The sequence below is a fragment of the Dromiciops gliroides genome, chromosome 5 (assembly GCF_019393635.1).
Source record: "Dromiciops gliroides isolate mDroGli1 chromosome 5, mDroGli1.pri, whole genome shotgun sequence".
Taxonomy (NCBI): domain Eukaryota; kingdom Metazoa; phylum Chordata; class Mammalia; order Microbiotheria; family Microbiotheriidae; genus Dromiciops; species Dromiciops gliroides.
This window is the reverse complement of record NC_057865.1, coordinates 180,627,840-180,647,407: the sequence shown is the minus strand read 5'-3', so window position 1 is coordinate 180,647,407 and position 19,568 is coordinate 180,627,840. Positions and strand designations below refer to the sequence as shown.

General features: G+C 37.4%; 1 protein-coding gene across 2 annotated transcripts; it reads right to left on the bottom strand.

Annotated features, from left to right (window-relative positions):
* Window positions 1-333: 333 nt before the first annotated feature.
* KCNJ8 (potassium inwardly rectifying channel subfamily J member 8) lies at window positions 334-9,322 on the bottom strand. Of its 2 annotated transcripts, none has more exons than XM_043964913.1 (5): window positions 9,216-9,322; window positions 8,758-8,866; window positions 8,270-8,400; window positions 7,002-7,449; window positions 334-1,420 (listed from the first exon to the last, which is right to left on the bottom strand). In XM_043964913.1, the coding sequence occupies exons 4-5, from the start codon at window positions 7,373-7,375 to the stop codon at window positions 520-522; spliced, it is 1,275 nt and encodes a 424-aa protein (XP_043820848.1). In that variant the 5' UTR covers window positions 7,376-7,449; window positions 8,270-8,400; window positions 8,758-8,866; window positions 9,216-9,322; the 3' UTR covers window positions 334-519. The 2 variants fall into 2 exon arrangements, with proteins under 2 accessions (XP_043820848.1, XP_043820847.1); XM_043964912.1 differs by having other exon boundaries at window positions 8,817-8,866.
* Between the last annotated feature and the right edge of the window lie 10,246 nt (window positions 9,323-19,568).

Genomic DNA, 19,568 nt, shown 5'->3' with positions numbered 1-19,568 from the left:
TGGGAGAAAGAGGTTTCATTACAAAGATTCAGGGTTTATTTCCTATTTTAAAAGAATAGGTCATGATTCAGTGAGTCAGAGGATTTTCTGGCCTAGCTTTCTAAACCAAGTTATTAGTAGCCGATATAATTTTCAACAACCTTCTCTTAACATAACATTTTACGTGCATTAATTACTATATTTTTTAAAAAAACATTTAAGGGCAATTTAAATTCATTTTGAGAAAATGCTTTCTACCTTTAGGAATAAAAATATTGCATTTCTTTGACAATTCAAAAGTGTTGGCTACAAAAACCAAATTGATAAGACAAGTGTGAAGTGTGAATGGTGATATTTTTGCTCTGGGTGCTATTGTTTATTGATATATCATGTTGCCGTATTGAGAGGAGTACAATTTAGTGCACTGACAAAGCTATAGAACAAGTAATTGCCTTTTCAGTCCTGGATTATAGTCCACAATGAGGGCCTGATGTGGGGCTTAATGACTTGTCAAGAGATAAAATTGGTGCTGACCCACGGTCACGTTTCAGTTGCATTCTGATTTCCCTCTGGAGTGATAAACTGTACCTTTGGCACAATCAAGGAAGAGTTGTTTCTTCTAATGGAATTGTTCCTTCTCATGGAATTATTCCTTCTCATGGAATTGCGCTTCCTCAGAGAGTTCTGATGGGACAGCTCACTCTTCTGAAGTGTTTGAATAAGTATTGAGGGCTTCTCATCTAGCTCCCTGGCACTACACCTGGGAGCAGCCACTTTGACTGTATTGCCAAACTTGGAGTAGTCCACAGAGTATACACCTTCCTCTTCTGTCACGATAGATACAAAACGGTGACCCCACTGGATCTCCTCAGCAATGTAAGAGGTTCGAGCTTGAGTAGTGATGCCGGTAGTTTCAACCACTCCTTCTAAGATAACTATGACCTCTAAGTCTTGGGTGGCTAAGTCAGTGGCTGAAATCTCATACAAGGGGCTGCGCTTATCAATGACATGGCAGATGATCAAAGGGGCCACCAGGAAAATGTTGTTACTTTCTATGGGATTGTCAACAGGGATATCAAGTTGGTGAATAGGCACTACCTCTCCTTCAGGTGTGGTTGTTTTCTTCACAACCTGGATTCGTACAGAGGCGCTAATGATCATGCTTTTCCTTAAATCACCTACTCGGAACATGAAACACAGCCGGCCATTTCGTACTGCGATGACTGCATGCCGGCTGAAAATCAAGGTCTCCGCCCGTCTGTGAGCCTGAGCTGTCTTCATGAAGATACAACCCAGCATGACCGCATTAATGATTAACCCCACAATGTTCTGAAGAATCAAAACTGTGATAGCCAAAGGGCACTCCTCTGTCATCATTCTCCCACCAAATCCAATTGTCACTTGAACCTCAATGGAGAAGAGGAAAGCAGAGGTGAAAGACCTGTAAGAGATGGCATACCAGACCAATGTCATTAAGACAGATTTTGAAGTAATGTGAAATAATAGTGAAAGAAACACTCAAAGACCTTGAAACACATGAAATAAAATTAACTTGCCAAAAGCTCATTGTACCTGAAGGAAAGAATGAAATAAGTATCTCACTTTCCAGAGGCACATAATTTTCCAGACCTCTAGCTTACTGCAATTATTTCTAGTTCATTTAGGGGCCTCTTCTTGTTAGGAAATTGTGAATATTGTTAATATAGGCCTAACAAAAGCCATGCATAGTTTATGAGAAGCAAAAGCAGCCTGAGATAGCTATGCCCTCAAATTGAGAAGTCATTTAAAAAAATCCTAATAGACAGGATTAAGATTATGGCATAAATACTTTTTAAAAAAACCCAGATCTTTAATGCTTACACTATTTCAGTACATAAATTGAATATTGTGTTAATATATTGACTTTCTAAACCACTTGATAAATCATTAACTTTAAAATAATAGTCATCATCAAACATTTAGAGCATGTATATTATATACTGGAAACTTTAGAAGACCCATGGAATGCAAATATACACGACACATTATCTATGCAAATTTACATAATGATCAATAATGTTTTGTAACTACCTAGTACTTTGAAAAATAGAGTACATAAATTATTTCATTTTTATCCCCAAAGTGATCTAGTGAGCTAGACAACATTATAAATGAGGAAGGTAGGTAGAGGAAGGTGAAATGACTTCCCCAAAGTCATCATTTCTAGGCCAATGATCTTTCTACTTGGCTACACCAGATGTGTTTGTGATTTTGTTCATTACTACATCCATATTCAAGTTGTAGCTGCCTGTTCTCAATAACATAATGTTTCAAGTTTTTGATGTTGAGATCTAATTATTACTAATGATGATGCACATTTATAGAGCAACTAAGGGTTTTCAAAATGCTTTCCTCACAAATGTGAGTAGGAGTATTATTATCCCTGTTTTTTAGATGAGGAAAGTAAAGTTTGGCGAGCCCAGGTGACTTACCCACAATCACACAACCAGCAGGGATTACACAGCTATTGAATGTCTGGGAAGGAATCCAAGCCCAAGTGTACTGCCTTTACTTGCCACTATGCTCTGGTGCTTCAATGAAAGAGAAACCTCAATGAAGAAGTTATTGAAAACAGTGCCTCACAAAGGACCCAGCTGGTAATCCACATGTTCTAAAGATGATCAAGTGTCAACTAGCCCAATGATGAAGTAAAGCAGCATGGCTGAATTGTTTCTCTTTGGTAATGCTTGTAGGTATCACGAACTGTTTCTTGTACTATGTATACAAAACATCAAGATGTGGAATTCAGGCTCTGGGAGAGTAGAGACTGTTTCATTCCTATGTTTGTAGCCCAAGCATGTAGCACAGAGTGAGGCACATGAAAGGCACGTAATAAATGCTGGTTGAATTGATGTATCCCTTTGTCCAAAAAATGATAGGAGACTATCCTTCAAAAAGTGGTAGTAAAGAACCCATTTTTAATTTCAAATTACTGAATTGATTACAGCAGAAAGCTTAATAAAACCAATTTTTATTATAGGGCTGGGGAGAATGTATAATAATAAAGGGAAACATTTATATAGCACTTACTATGTGAAATTTGCTAAGTATTTTACAAATATTATTTTATTTGATCCTAACAACAACAACAACAATAGCTAGCATTTATATAGTATTTACATTTATCTCATTTGATCCTCATTAAGACTCTAGGACATATGTGCTCTTCTCATCCCCATTTCACAGATGAAGAAACTGAGGAAAACAGAGGTTAAGTGACTTGCCCAGAGTCACACAGCTGGTTAAGTGTCTAAGGCCATTACTGTGCTCTCAACCTGTAAACATGGACTTTAGTATATTGTGTTACTGTTGTGCATTGTAGATACCTGTGATACGTAATAACTCTAAATGCTAGCTGAATTCTGCTACTCTGTGATTTTTGGTGTTGAGCTCAGCTGTATAAACCCTGTAGTAGAAACCCTGGAACTTGTTTTATTTATTACACTCTAACCATACTATTTCCTGTATCCTGAGGTAGGAGAGAATACTATTAAGAAACAGGAAAAATTACATTAAAAGCATATTTTATAGGATTGTTTAAGGACTTTTGCTAAGGTTAGAAATAAAATGGTTATTTTGGCACTGCAAGTCCAACTCTTCAAACTGCATATTCCTACATGTTAGTCTTCATTCAGAACTTTGAAAGCAAAACGATAATGCGATGAAGACGGAAATTGCCTTTATTTATCCAGTGCATAATAAAGCAGTAGGATATATTTGCTATGTCAAAAATCCTTAACTACAAGATTCCAATGGCTTTTTCTCAATCCTAATTCTTGTTGACCTCTCTGCTGCATTTGACACTGCCAGCCACCCTCTCCTCCTGCTTCTCCTATTTGTTTGATAACTCCTCAGTCTACTTTGGATCATCATTCATATCACACTCTCTGTGAGTGTTCCCCAAGGGAATGGCCTGTTCTCTACATCAGACCTTTTGATGACTTCATCAGCTGTCATCAGTTTATCATCTCTGTGCAAATGTCTTGCATGTGTGTGTGTGTGTGTGTGTGTGTGTGTGCATGTGCATGTTTATCCCAGTTGAGCAATACCAACTACCTATCAGGCATTTCAAATTGTATGTCTTAGAGACATCTCACACTCCAAAAATGAACTTGTTAACTTTCCCTAAAACCTATTCCTCTTCCAAACTTCTCTATTCCAAAGGCACCACCACTCTTCCAGTCTCCCAGGTTCATAACCTCAGTGTTATCCGTGATTCTTCATTCTCCCTAAACCTTACATATCCAAATCACTTGCCAAATTTTGTTTTTACCTCCACGATATCTTTCATAGTTGACTCCTTTCTACTTACACAGCAGGTACCTCAGTTCAGGTCCCATCACCTAGTTTCCTAACCAGTATCTCTCCTTCAGATTTCTTCCCCCGACAGTCCATCTTCCACACTGTGACCAAAGTGATTTTCCTTTATTGCAGCTCTAGGTCATTCTCCTACTTAATTAATTTCAGTGACTTCCTATTTCCTCTAAGATCAAATATAAACTTCTCTGTTCAGCTTTTGAAGCTCTTCACAGTTTGGTCCCAACTTATCTTTACTGAGTTACTGTACATTATTCACCCTCTTACACTCTTCAATCCAGTCAAACTGGCCTTTTCTCTGTTCCTCCTACACTGTGTTTATCTCCAATATCTGACACTTTTCAACTGGCCATCCCCCAAGCCTGAAATGTACTCTCTACTCACCTCCCCTTCATAGACTCCTCTTCCTCAAGACACACTCAAGCGCCTTCTACACAAACTTTTCCCAGTTAGCCCACCAATTTTACACATAATAAATCTATTAAATTACTTTGAATTTATTTTAATTTATTCTCTCAATATTTGTTGTGTATATGCTTAGTATAGTACCTGGCACAGGATGGGCACTTACTAAATGTTTGCTGATGACCGATTTAGAAAAAATTTTAAATGCTTTAAAAGATTTCATCTTTAAGGAATCACTTATAGATTACTGAATTATATTTTTGTGGAAAAATCCCACATTGCTATGCTACTAATAAAATTAGTCATGTGTTTACTAGTTTGTTATTTCAGTTTATTTATCCAGTTATCATCAGTGATCTACTTTTATAGATTAATCAGAAAAAATATTTCCCACAAAATAAACATGAATCACCAATAGCAAAGTTCAATGGTAAGAAATTCTTTTGAATTAAGATTAGCTTTATAATAGTCAAGGATTTTATATCACCAGTCACCAATCACTTGTAAGATTTTAATCTTTGTTTTGATTTTTATTTTAGTATAACATCAACATTCAGTTTAACAATTTTTTCACAAACTTACTCAGTAATAAAGTTAGTGGATGAATTGCATAAAGTTTGCCTGAGTTAAATGTATAGCTTACTATCTCTAGAAACAAAGTTTATGGCACTGTACTTCCTAAGATTTCTAAGCAATGGTATTTTCATTGGGTTGTTAATTTCTAAAAAAAAAAAGTGAGTAATGATTTTATCCTTTATAATTTCCTGGAAATAAAGATTTTTTTGAACTAATGAAAGGTTTTAGCTTTGTGCAGTATGTGAATTTGGAATACTGTTTATAAAATGTTGTGCCATTTACACGCCCCCCATCTTTGTTGCTATCAGTTAACAATAACCTTGTGAAACTGTTGCAACTAGTATAAATAATCTTTACTCAATGCTACACTAAAACCAAATAAAAATAGGGGATTAAAAACCTGCACAACCAAATATTCCTATTACATCTTCAACCACGATATTTAAAATTCTCTTTACTTAAATATCTTGGAAATATTTAAGATATATAATTTTTTAAAACACCCTAAGATTTAGAAAAATGTAAGGACTGATTTTATCTTAATCTTTCATAACTGAATTTCTAGAATCCTATATCTGAAAGGGCCTTCAGAGGTCACTAAGTAAGCCATTCCTGAAGTATGAATCCTTTCTTCATCCATTTGGAAAATGAGAAAGTACCATTAAATACTTACCTTATAGACAGCTCCCTCAATGCTAATTATGACTGGACATCCTTAAAAATACATCTTTTAGTATTGATTCATACTAACATATCTAATTTCAAAAACATTTGTTCATAGCAAAATACATAAAATGAATTTTTCTAGAGAAGGTTTTTTACTTTTATGTAAGTTATATTATATCATGATATTTTAATTAGGGACCACACAACCTAGTTTTCTCACTTTTTTTTTTTAATATATGAAAATGTTAAAGGGAAAATCCCATGATGCAATCAATTTGTCATTTGTCTCTGCAGAATTATCTGTATGCATTGAAAATAGACTACAATATTTCTGTATTGAGAAGTGAATATTTTGCTTTGTATTTCTTCACTCAAATATATATAGCCAGACTAAAATCCCCTATTAATCTTTTTTAAAAAGCTATATTGGAAAATGCCCAATGAAAACTTATTTTAGATCAATCTAAAAATATATCAGATGGTATATTTCACAAGAAGGCAGGACTTTAAGGTAGACATGTAAAGTAGTTTTCACTTGTTGATTTTCTAGACATAAACTATTTAAAAAGTGGCAATTTTTGTTTTCAGATGTCCCAAACCTGTTGCAATTAAGGTGCTGTTTTGCGTTTGTTTTTAGAGACTGTATCAAGCCCTTCACATTTTTTTCCAGGCAATTTTATAGTAAAGAGGGGTTCTTAAGGGATCCATTGTCTGGCCACGAAATGGTCCATGGATAGATTTCAGGAATCCATGAACTTGGATGAGAAAAAAAAATCTTTGTTTTTACCCATCTTTAGTTTATTTTTGCAAAATTATTTCTTTTATTCCATTCATTTAAAGACATTATTCTAAGAAGGGATCTGTAGGCAGTACCAAACTGCCAAAGGGGTCTGTGAAACAAAAAATAAAAAAGGTTAACAACCCGTTATCTAGAGTGATAAACTGATAGTTGACAAGGCATTTTTGTTCTAATTATTACACCAATCTCACTTTCTTCCTCATCTGACTAACATTCTTACCTGACATTGGTCACACAAGCACTGGAATCCACACCACTTTTCTCCATACTGCTTTTCTCCATGTAAGCATGAATATCACCATGTGCAAAAGCCACCAACCACCACATGATAGCAAAGAGCAGCCAGCTGCAGAGGAAGGACATGGTGAAAATCACCAGTGTGTGGCGCCATTTCAGGTCCACCAAGGTAGTGAAGATGTCTTGGAGAAAGCGCCCCTGTTCCCGGATATTCTTATGGGCCAGGTTGCAGGCGCCGCTCTTGGCGATAAAGCGAGCTCTAGGAAGCCTGTCTCTGATGCGTGGCTTGCGTAGGTTCTCCGCAGCAATCCGGGCCAGCACATATTCTTCTGGAATGATGCTTTTTCTGGCCAACATCTTCCTGTTATCATAGCCAACCTATATCATAAGTGCTTCTCCACCTATCTCCTTCTCCTGTCTGATTTCTCTTCCTACACAGGGAGAAAGATGATTTTTAAAAATCTAATTTTTAAAAAATTTCTGTGGTACTTTTATTCAGAGAATCCATGTTTAATACATTGAACTGAGACCAATATCTGGATAATTTAAATAAAATTCAATTTCTTGCCTGGATATTGGCTATTATTCACATACCTGCAAAGTAATATAGAAAACTGGCCCCCTTTTTCTTATTATTCAAGCAAAAGTCTGACTTTTTCCTAAATATCTGATTCAGATGGAGATTTTTGGCCTGGCTTCAATTTCCCCCTTCATTCTTGATGCAAACATATACAAACATCATTTAAAACAAAACAAACTTAGGAGCTCCCCCTCCCTATAGAGTTCTCTGAATAAATTATATTTGTTAATAGGATTTCTAAAAAGGAGTAATCACACACAAAACTCCAGAGCTGCAGTTAGGCCAGTAAAGAATGATAATGCACATTAAATGGTCATAATGAAATTGCTGACAGAAAACTTCCTTGAACATTCTTAGAAAAAGGCAATGTCTAAAAGGCATTATTCTTGCATAAAATAAGTTATAATTTCATTATACTTGATAAAAATAACAGACACTAACTGTTCAAATTTGAACTGCAAGTTATGAGGTGCAAAGCAATCAGGTTGAAAAAGAACTTTATTCCAACTACAGGATTAATGCGGAAACCAAGAGGTATTTACAGAGACCAGGAAAACGAACTTCAGTGTAGACAAAGCAAATCCCAGAATTTAGGGGACACAAAGTACACACCAGAAAGGGTGAAAAGAGAAGACGGTGCCCCCTGCCCCAAAAGAAGAGCTGAAACTTACAGGAATCTGTTGCAGCTGGAACAGCTGGAGTCCTCACCCTCGCTGCCGGCTGACCACCAGTCAAGTTACTTGAGTTTCCATCCATCCCAGTGCACAGAAGCTGGCTCTTATTCCTCTCTAAGAGGACAGATCTCGGGAGGAATAATTCAAAGAATAAAAAGGTACAATTGAACTCTCAGTGCAAGGGAGGAAGTGGAGGTAACAGCATCCCCCTCCCCCAGCTTAATTATCTTCCTTTTGTGTATGCGGTTAGGGGGTAGTGGACATAGAAAGATAAAGTTGGGGGAGGGGTGGTGCTCAATAAATCACCCTCTGGGTTAGTGGTTTGACGTACTCCAGGACTACAATGCTGTGGAGCAAAGGAGCGACGTGCTGTTGGGGGTTGGGGGTTGGGGAGCGGCTGAAGCGAGTCCCGGGGAGTTACAGGGCAAGCCAGAGGAGAGCGATGATCCGGAGGGGGAAGGATGGGGAAAGATGAGGGCGGGAACCTCGGAAGAAAGTTCATTTCTCTGTAGCCACAGCCTCTTGCCGCCTCGCGTGGACTCACAAGTCTTTAAAAGGCTCCAGGCAGACAGGGGGAGGACATTTCAGAGTTTACTGACGTAAAGGAGAAATTTGGTTACTTTTCTTCTCTCTTCTCTCTCTCTCTCTCTCTCTCTCTCTCTCTCTCTCTCTCTCTCTCTCTCTCTCTCTCTCTCTCTCTCTCTCTCCCTCCCTCAGTCCCTCGGTCTGTCTCTGTCCCTCTGTCTCTGTCTGTCTCTCCCTAGAAACAGACATGATATTCCAAACAGCCAAAGAAAGACCAGAGAATTTATACAAGGAAGGCTTCCAAACTGTATCCTAAGATTTTAAATCTAGAACTAAAAGGAGCCTTAGAGGTCATCTGGTCCAACCCACTCATTTTACTGATTAGGAAACTGAGAATCAGAGAGGTTAAGTGTCTTACCCAAGACCACACAGATTGTAGATGGCAGAAATGAGATTTAAATCCAAATCCTTTGACCCCAATGCCAGCACTTTCCCCACAATTCCGTAATAAATGTTATACACTAAGTCACAAGACTTAGAAGTGAAAGGAACTTTATAAGTCATTTATAGGTCAAACCTTCCCCCCCCACCCCCCCCCCCCCCCCCCACCCCCCGCACAGAATTTGTTTGTTTTTTCAGATGAAGAAAGCAAGGGTTGATAGGTTAAAATAGAATTAGTTGGCTATATAACAAGTTACCAGAGATGAAAACAACTGCAGTACGAAATGTAATTCAAACCCAGGTCCTTTGACTACAGATGTCGCTCTTCCCACTTACTGGATTGAATTCATAAACGAAGCAGTTTTTTTCCTAATGAGGAAATTGTACCCTAAATAGAGACACCTGCCAACTCATGGCTAACTTTAGCTTGCAAAAGGCCAATTGACTTCTAACTGATAGGGACCTGTAAAGGCAAAGTTCTGTGGTTTTCTTAAGACCACATGGAAGATCAACCAGTGTAAGTAAGAACAAAAAAGGTATACATTTTGTGCATTGCTATGATTTTGTTGTTTGGTTTTAAAGGAACCAGGAAAAAAGAAAATTGTGTTTTATCTACTACAAGGTCAAGGCTTGAGATTTTGACATTTAACATTTAACAAAACATTTAATTATTGGAACTTTGATGTATCTTCCAAGTCTCAGTATCTGAATGACACAATAAACAGTGTGTTCATTAAATACAGACTGACCTAAAATTAGACTTTAATGAATCTAAATGTACTGTTTCTTATAGATGAATTCATTTAACTCCTTCAGAACTTGTTCTCAAAATATTACACAATATTCTAGTCCACTTTTCTTAAATGTATGCATTTGGCTCTGGTGATGGTGGGAAATTGCCAATTTCTACAAGGCTCTTCCAGCAAGGAGACCAGCATGACTGGATCAGAGTATATAAGGTGTAAGAAGGGAGCCAAGCAAAGGTAGTCAAAGAGCTAAGTTCTGAAGGGTTTTATATGCCAACTAGAGGATTTTATATTTGATCCTCGAGGTGATAGGGAGCCATTAGAGTAGAGCTAGGACATGAAATGCTCAGACCTGTACCTTAGGAAAATCACTTTGGCAGTTGAATGGAGGATAAGTTGAAGAAAGGAGAGATTTGTGACAGGCAAACCAACCAGCAGACTTTAACAGTATTGCAGGCATGAAGTGATGAGGTCCTCAACTAGGTCAGAAGGGAGCATATTCTGGAGATGTTTCAAAGGTGAAAATAAAGAGGTCTTGTCAACAGATTTGATATGAGGGTTGGAGAAGTTAAGAGATAGTAAGGAGTCAAGGACGATAACTTGGTGGTACTCTTGATAATAGGAAATTAGAGTTCAAGGGCTACCTTCTCTAAGAGACTTTTGTTGATTACCCCACTTGTGAAATTCCCCATCATCCATACTACCCAACCCTCTGGGAAATAATTTTGTATTTATTTTTTGTGTACTATATTTATACCTCTATCAATATGTACTATGTCACCACCACCCGTGGATAAAATGTGAGCTGCTTCTTCTTCTTCTTCTTCTTCTTCTTCTTCTTCTTCTTCTTCTTCTTCTTCTTCTTCTTCTTCTTCTTCTTCTTCTTCTGGTCAGGCAATGAAGGTTAAGTGACTTTCCTAGGGTCACCCAACTAGTAAGTGTCAAGTGTCTGAGGTTGGATTTGAACTCAGGTCCTCCTAAATCCAGGGAAGGTGCTTTATCCACTGTGCCACCTAGTTGCCCCAAATACTTCCTCAGTTCTGTCTACTGACTCCCCCTGGCTTCATTTAGGTTCCAATTAAAATCCCATCTTTTACAAGATGACTTTTTTGACCTCAGTTGATTCTAATGCCTTCCCTCTGTTAATTATTTCCTATTTATCCAGTATATAGCTTGCTTTATATATATTTGTTTGCATGTTGTCTCCCCCATTAGATTATAAGCTCCTTGAGGGCAGGGACTGTCTTTTGCCTCTCTGTCTCTCCCTCTCTCTCTGTCATCACCAATGCTTAGCACTGTACCTGACACATAGGTGCTTAATAAATGTTGATTGATTGATTTGTATTTCTTTCTCCAGTCCCTAGCACAATGCCTAGCTTATAGTAACCTCTTAAATAGTTGTTGATAATTATCACTTGATTGATCTATTCGTGCTTAAGTCATACTGGCTCTTTTTGAGAAAATCTTCATTTCTAAATGCTCTTTAATGAAATGTCCTAGATTTCTATCAAGATTTAAAGTCAAAGTCATTGGCTTATACTTTGTAGCTTCAATTTTCCTTCATTTTTAAATGGGAACAACATTTGCCCTTCTCTCATTTCTCTGTTTTCAAATATCTTTCAAATATCAGTGACAGTTCTTTTAGTAACCAAGGAGTTAGTTAATTTTTGGACAGGTGACATGAGCTCAACATGTGCAGTTACATCCTGTCTTGTTATCTTCTTATTTCATTTTGGGTATCAACTCCCTATTAGACATATTTATTCCAACCTTTCCAGTCCAAATATCATTCTTCTTGGCAGGAGAAAAGAGAAGCAAAAGAAGTCTTGAGCAGCTCCACCTTATCTCTGTTGTTAGTTATCATCTCATTCACCCGTAGCAGTGATCTTATAACTATGAATACTGTCATCCTTAAGGAAATATTTCCTTTTTTATCAAAAGCTCATTTTGTTAGTTTAGTTATTAAACACCTAAAACATAACACATGAGCCAAAGTTTAGGAAAATAATTGTTCTTTTCTTTCTTTTCTTTCTTTCTTTCTTTCTCTTTCTTTCTTTCTTTCTTTCTTTCTTTCTTTCTTTCTTTCTTTCTTTCTTTCTTTCTTCTTTCTTTCTTTCTTCTTTCTTTCTTTCTTTCTTTCTTTCTTTCTTTCTTCCTTCCTTCCTTCCTTCCTTCCTTCCTTCCTTCCTTCCTTCCTTCCTTCCTTCCTTTCTTCCTCCCTTCCTTCCTTCTTTTCTTTCTGGCATGAGGACTGATTTGACTAGAAGTGGCAACCATGCCCTAGAGACTACTTAGGTATCAGGTACATTGAAAGTACCTGAATAAGTTTGCCGAATTAAATATTTCCAATTTTAATTGTAATAGAGTGACATTCAGTTAGGAACTGTCCACTTTCCATGCCAGAGAAGTTTAGGCAATCAGATAATAATTGATAATTATAGATTTGAGTACCTTGTTTATTCATAGGCAGGTTATTTGTTATCTAGTTCCCCTTAAACCTGCTGATTGGGTGTAACTCGGTGTTGTAACTTTCACATTTTGTATTTTTACTTCCATCATTTTGCATATTCTCAGTTCTGGCAAGAACTGAATTCTACCATCCACCTGCAAATAAATGAAGCTACTATTGAGCAAATGCGTAGACCATTAGCTCTATTGCTTTCTTAGGCAAATAAAAGCAGTGAAGAAAAAATAGAAACTGAAACAGAATTTCCTATGATAATAAGGGATAAAGGTGCTAGCTGACCTTCCATTTGCTCCTATTTGTGGATTTTCAATTCTTCAGCTCCTGTCCTTATTAGAGAGGATTCAGAAAGTATCCAAAAAAGGCAATGAGAGAGTTTTATGTTAGCAGACCGAAGAAATGGTTGTTTGGTCTAGTTGCTTGGTATTCTGCTTTATTAGTGTCCTCATTTAAACCACTTTGGAACATGCTACTTTGGAATCAACTTAATAAAAGTGTTACATAAACTAGTAATCAAAACAGCATGTTAGAAATTCACTTTTGTGGAGTTTTCCTGAAATAGGAGAAGCAGCTTAACTTTTCTTGGTGGCAGAAGGTAGCATAGTTCTGTGGATGTAACAATGTACTGGAATTCACAAGATTTAGCTAGCTACATGAAAGATCAATCAGTTGATCAACAAATATTTATTAAGCACCACCTATATGCCAGCCACTGTGGCAGGTGCCGGGCTACTAAGACAAAAGCTCTCAAGGAGCTTATATTTTATTGGTGGGGAAAACACATGCACGTATAAGAATATAAAGAACTATATGCAGAATAAATCCTAAATAGTAGAAAGTAGTTAGGGAAGGAGGGCACTAGCAGTTGGGGGAATCAGGAAAGGCATTGTTTAGATGGTGGTGCTTGAGCATCTTTGAAAAATATTATTGGTTTTATGAGATGGAGATTAGAAAGGAGTAAATTCTAGGAATAGGGAATGGTCAATACAATCACAGAGATGGGAAGTGGAGTACCTTGTATAAAGCAGAGAGAGAAGATCATTTTGGTAGATCATAAAGATAAGGAGAATAATGTATAATGAGGTGTGAGGCCAAGTTCTGAAAGGCTAAACAGAAACATCAAAAGCTAAACAAATTTATATTTGATCCTAGAGACAATAGGGAACCACTAGAACTATTGCACAGGGCAGTGTTTGGGTCAGATCTGGGCTTAAGGCCAATAGATTTGTCAGTTGAGTGAAAGACGGATTGGAGTGCAGAGATACTTGAGACGTAGAGGCCAATGTAATGGGATAGGGGGGAGATGATGAAGCCCTGGATAAAGAAAGTGATTATATGAGTAGAGACAAGTAGAATTTGAGAGATGTTATCACACTTTACTCCTTTAGAAGTAGCTTCTACTTTTTTCTTTCTCAAAGGTCAACATTTAGTTATATCGCATGGAATTAAGGGTAAATTAAGAAAGCTAACAACAGAAGGAGTGAGCAGAAACAAAAGTTTTTGTTTTTGCATTTGCACCCAGCCCTCACAGCCAATGGATTGGCCAGTCTCAGAAATATTGCTAATGATAACAGTTTCTGCAAAAATGCAAAGATAAATAAAAGTGCATATTAATGTATACATCTCTCTTAGGAACCTGCCTCAAACCTCAGGGAGGTTTTTGAGTGATGGTAAAGGCTTGCAGTTTGCTTTCTTGATGGACTTACACCAAAAAAAGAAAGTCATTTTGTGCCTGAAATCCATCACAGCCTTCAACCCTTACAGAACATTTGCCAAAACTTTTGTAAGAAGGGCAGTTCCCAGGAATGGGATGTCCAGTACCTTTGCTATGTTTTCACGTCATGATGTTTTGCAGAGTGGCTGATTCATAAAAGCCTTGGAAGGGGAATCTTACATTTTCCAGGACTCTGTGCAGTATGACTGCCTATTGCCACTTTTCAAAAATGTCAGCAACAGAAGGCACAACTACGGCGCCTAGGAGTTGAGAGTGTTTAAGGAGACTGTTTTATACAGAAAAGACTACTGGACTTAGAGTAAGGAACCTGGATCTTTCTTGGATCTGCCACTAACTGCATGTCACTTAAGTTTTCTGGGCCTCAGTTTCCTTAGATGTAAAAAAGTGAAGGGATTCTTCTACGTGGTCACAAGGGTTTATTGCAGTTCCAATAATTTAGAATTTTTTGTCCTGATCATATATCTATTGAAAAATAGCTCTTAGGAATATATATTGCCTCACTAAATATATATATATTATATTAATATATTATATTAATATATTATTATATATATATTATATTAATATATATATATTAAGTGACTTGCCCAGGGTCACACAGCTAGTAAGTGTTAAGTGTCTGAGGCCAGATTTGAACTCAGGTCCTCCTGACTCCAGGGCTGGTGCTCTATCCACTGCGCCATCTAGCCGCCCCCAGAAATATTTTTAAAAGAAAAAATTAAAAGGAGACAAAATAGACAAAATGAATGTTTTGGGGAAAATATGATAATATATGTGATGTTCCACACCTGTGAATGATCCCCTTTCCCCTACCCCCACCTGTCCTGCAAGTGTTCTTGAAGATTTATGAATGCTAATTTGCCAGAGTACATGTGCTTATTTTGTGGATAGGCCCCACTCATGTTTGCTATTTGGGGCAACAAGCCTTAAGACAATCAAAACCTTCAGTAGCCCCATATATAGGAGCCTGTAATCTATGGAGAAGTCTCTGATGGGCTAGTTCCCATAATTAAAGTAAGGGACATCATGAGAGACTAACTCAAACATCTTCTTAACCCCCAAGAGACAATTTTAGGTTACTGGACTCATCAAAAAACTTTATACTATTTATTGAATATTGAGTACAGTGCCCTTTCTAGTACACTTTAGCCCAATGCTCTTTCCAGTGGCAAAAAGAAAGCTATGAAAAGACACTGTAGCTAAAACAAAAGTTCTCTTTTGTTCTCACTTCTTTGGAGGACAGGGTCATAATTGTATTAGGGTATTTGGGTACATCATTTTGGGGGTCTTTCAGTCACTATCTGGAAAGTTTTTTTTTAAACTCCCCACTGCTTTAATATTGTATATTGATCCTATAATATACATATTGCATATTGAAAGGGATACTGTCAAAATTGAGTGTTTAACCTTTTGCTATGCAATAATTAGTTTTAACAAAGTAAATGTGAAATGACCATTAATCAGGGTAATTGTTCAATTCATGGGAATTCAAAGAGTTCCAGACTTAGTCACTAGAAATCTTTGCCATGTATATTTATGTTCCTAGAACAAAGTAGAAAATAAATGTTCAGTCTAGGAAGGAGAGAGACAGGAGAGGAGAAGAGAGGAGAGGAGAAGAGAGCAGAGCAGAGGAGAGGAAAGGAGAGAGGGAGGGAGATGAGAGATTTTTGATCCTCCTCTCCTTAGCTGGAAAGTTCTTGACACTCCAATTATTTGAATTCTGCATATCTCATTACTGTCTGGAACACCAATAGAACAAGATTCCTTAATATAGCATTGTAAAAATACTAAACATTTAATACATACCATATTGAGGAAGAGAGGCAGCATGGCATAATGGATAGATGGTTGGCTTTGGAAGAAATGAGTTAAGGTCAAGTTCTACCTAGGACAAATATTGTCTTTGTAATTCTGGACAAGTCGCAACTTCTTGGGTCTGTTGCAGACAACTCTAATACTACGGAAAGGTGCTGATCTGAATTGGTAGAAAGTTTCTTCATCTGGGAATTCCTTATAGCAATAAAATCATGAATCTAGTGCCTATTCATATGTAGAGTAAAATATTATATGGGAGAAATAAGAAATATATATGTATATACTCTACATATACTCTCTCCTTCACTTTCTCACATGCATTCTCTTCTTAATTCCTTGCTATCTAATTACCATCTCTACCACTAACCTAAGAATGCTTTCTCCACTGTTACCAGTAATCTCTATTAATAAATCCAATGGTATCTTCTCAATGTTCATTCTACTTGATTTTTCTGGTGTATTTTACACTAGTGATTAATTCTTTATTTTATGTCGCCTTCCATGGATGTTGTGGGCATGGTTCAGGTTGAATGCTGGGATGAAATGAGGCACTCATAAGTCACAAAATATTTAACATTTAACAAAGTAGAGGGTTCATTCTGTCCTAATAAAGCAAAGCTATGCAACAAGGATACTACATCAGAACTTCAGTTTTCTGGATTCAGGCCCCCTCATCTCCATCTGGAAACTATTCTGATCAGCCAGTCATCAAGACACAGCAACTCGTGTGGTTTTGGGCACCCACCAATGACTACCTTTTATCCCCTCTGCCCAGAAAGCTACATTAGGGAAGATCCAGCCAATAAGGCTTTGTAGAAGAAGGGAAGTGTGTCAGGGTAAAAGAAACTATGTTAGAAAACTGGGTCTTTGTAAAAATCATAGGGATCTATTCTAGGTCTTTGCTTCCATTTTCTTTCTCTATGCTCTTTATTGTTGATTTCACCAACAATCATGGATTCAACTATCATCTCTATATAGAATAATTCCAGGTGTAGAAAGTCAGATCTCATCTTTATCCTGAGATCCAAACCTGTATCTCCAACTACCAGGGGACAGATATCCACCTGAATGTTTCAGAGGAATCTCAAACTCAACATGTTAGGAAAAAAAAAAAACCTCATTATTTTTTCCCCTAAACCCACTCCTCCCAAAATTCCTATTTTTGTTGAAGAGACCACCATTTTTCTAGTAACCCAGATTCATAATCTAGGAGCCATCTTTGTTCTTAACTCTTTCCATCCAGATCTAAATAATTACCTTAAAGTTGTTTATTCTATGTCCTCAATGTCTTTTGCACTCATCTCCTCACCACACCACAACCACCCTATTTCATGCCTTCATTTTCTCTTGACTAGATTGTTACAATAGCTTCATAATTCACCTCTATGATTCCATCCTCATCTCTATCCAATCAATCCTTCTAAAGTTCAGTTTTGACTATGTCCCCCGCTGTCCCTTTGCTCAAGATGCTTTAATGATTCTCCATTGCCATTAGAATAAATAAAATCTCTTCTCTTGAGAATTGAAGCCCTTCAGTTAGACTACAGTCTATCTTTCAAGGAAAATTGCACATTGCTTCCTCTCCCACACTCTATGCTGCAACCTAACTGGGTGACTTTCTGTTCCCTACTTAGGACATTTTATCTCTCACGTTGCTACCTTTTTGCACATATCATTCATATCTGGAAGCTAACTTTCATAATTTTTACCTCTGTGAACCTTTAGCTTCCTCCAAGACTCAGCTCAAATGTCACCTCCTTCAAGAGGTATATTCTAAGTTTCCCCAGTTTTTAGTGCCCTTTCCCAATTACTCAGCATTTATTTTGTTTGTGCTCCACCTATATGTGTCTGTAAAAATGTTGTGTCCCCCAAACATAATGTAAGTTCCTTGAGGGAAAAGACTATCTCACTTTTGTATTTATATCTCCAGCACCAAGCATAGTGTCCAGTACATAAGGGTACTTAGTAAATGTGTGTTGATTGGAACAGAAGGGCTTTCTAGACCTTGGGCCAAAAAAATACAAGAAAGATATAAAGTACTATATATGGGAAAATGTTCATTTTAATAAAGTAATGAATACTAATGAAAGGTAATATAACACTGGAAATAATTATTTTAATATTATAAGATTAAGATTTTTAAAAAAATGCATTTTCCCCTGTGCAGTGGCAAAGTATTAAAGAATTAGAATCATTGATGGAAAAAAAAGAGAGAAACAAGCATTGGCCAGAAATCAAGAGATCTAGGTTCTAGTCTTGGCTCTCTCACAATTCTTTGTATAACCTTTTCAAAGCATATTAATTCACTGGGGTTCATTTTCCTCATCACTAAAATGAGTGGTTGTAGCAAACCTGCTATAGACTCTTCTAAATTTTAATTCTGTAAGCAAATATAAACTCAATTCATCTGTCATGCCCCTCTATCTAATCTTCTCCATACCACCCACTCTCACCCCCTTCCCCACCTCACCCCACACATTCTTTTCTTTCAGTAGTAAACCTTTATCAGGAAAGCAAGAGAAGGATTGGACATAGGAAGTGATGTGACTCAGAAGTTTCCGAGAAGAGTACTACACTTAAGGTTAGAATGGGGCACTTTGCTGGGACCAGCCACTGACTTAACCCATTCTCTTCTATGAGTGATGAGCTAGCAGCAGCCAGAAGAAATTGAAGGCCCCTGTCAACATCAGGGCAGCCAAGACCAAGAAAAACACCGACTTTGGGAGTTTCTGGATTATGAGTCCCTCCTGTTTCACCACCTCCTCCACAGGGGCAACTGTCTTGTCCATTCCAACATAGATCCCTGCTGCACTCATTGATAACTGCCTCTCCCAGAACACCATTTCAGGAAATTTCCAGCTATCATGCTTTATTTCTCACCAACCACCTGATACCATGATCACACCCTGTTATCTCTCTAGAACAATCAGTGTGGGGGACAGCCAGGTGACACAGTGGATAGAACACTGGCCCAGAAGTTGGGAGGACCCGAGTTCTAATCACACCTCAGACACTATCTGTGAGATCCTGGGTAAGTCATTTGACCCCAGTTGCCTTAAACATCCAGAGCCAGTTCCCAAGATCATCCCGAGATATGTCTTGTCACTGGGCCCAGATGGCTCTGGAGCAGAGAGTGAGGTTGGTTGACCTTGCACAGCCCTTCCTCACTTAAATCCAATTCACTGCAAGTCCTGATATTACCTCAATATCATAATCCTCTTTGAGAATGAAGGACAAATGACAATAACAACAATCAGTGTGACCTATTGATTTAAATATGCTCAGAATCCATCCTCTTCATCAAATGCAATATATGAAAAATGGTCATTTGACTCAATGGGGCAGGTGGCTTTACCCATGTATGCTACTAATGATAATCATCCAGAATTTCTATGTCTTTTAATATGATTAATTTGTTATTAACATGTTAATGACTTATAGTGGCTACAGATATTCAATCCTCCTGGGTGACATGCCTTTGCATTTTGACCGTGGTCTAATGCCTTAACCAAAAAGGATTCATGGTGAGATTTTTAGGAACTATGGATGAAATATTTGGGGCAATAGGAG

Excerpts from the sequence above, each read along its gene's own strand:
- KCNJ8 (XM_043964913.1), bottom strand. The coding sequence starts at position 7,375 with ATGTTGGCCAGAAAAAGCATCATTCCAGAAGAATATGTGCTGGCCCGG. Across the intron at positions 1,421-7,001 it reads GCTTGTGTGACCAATGTCAG|GTCTTTCACCTCTGCTTTCC; the intron begins GTAAGAATGTTA and ends CATCTCTTACAG.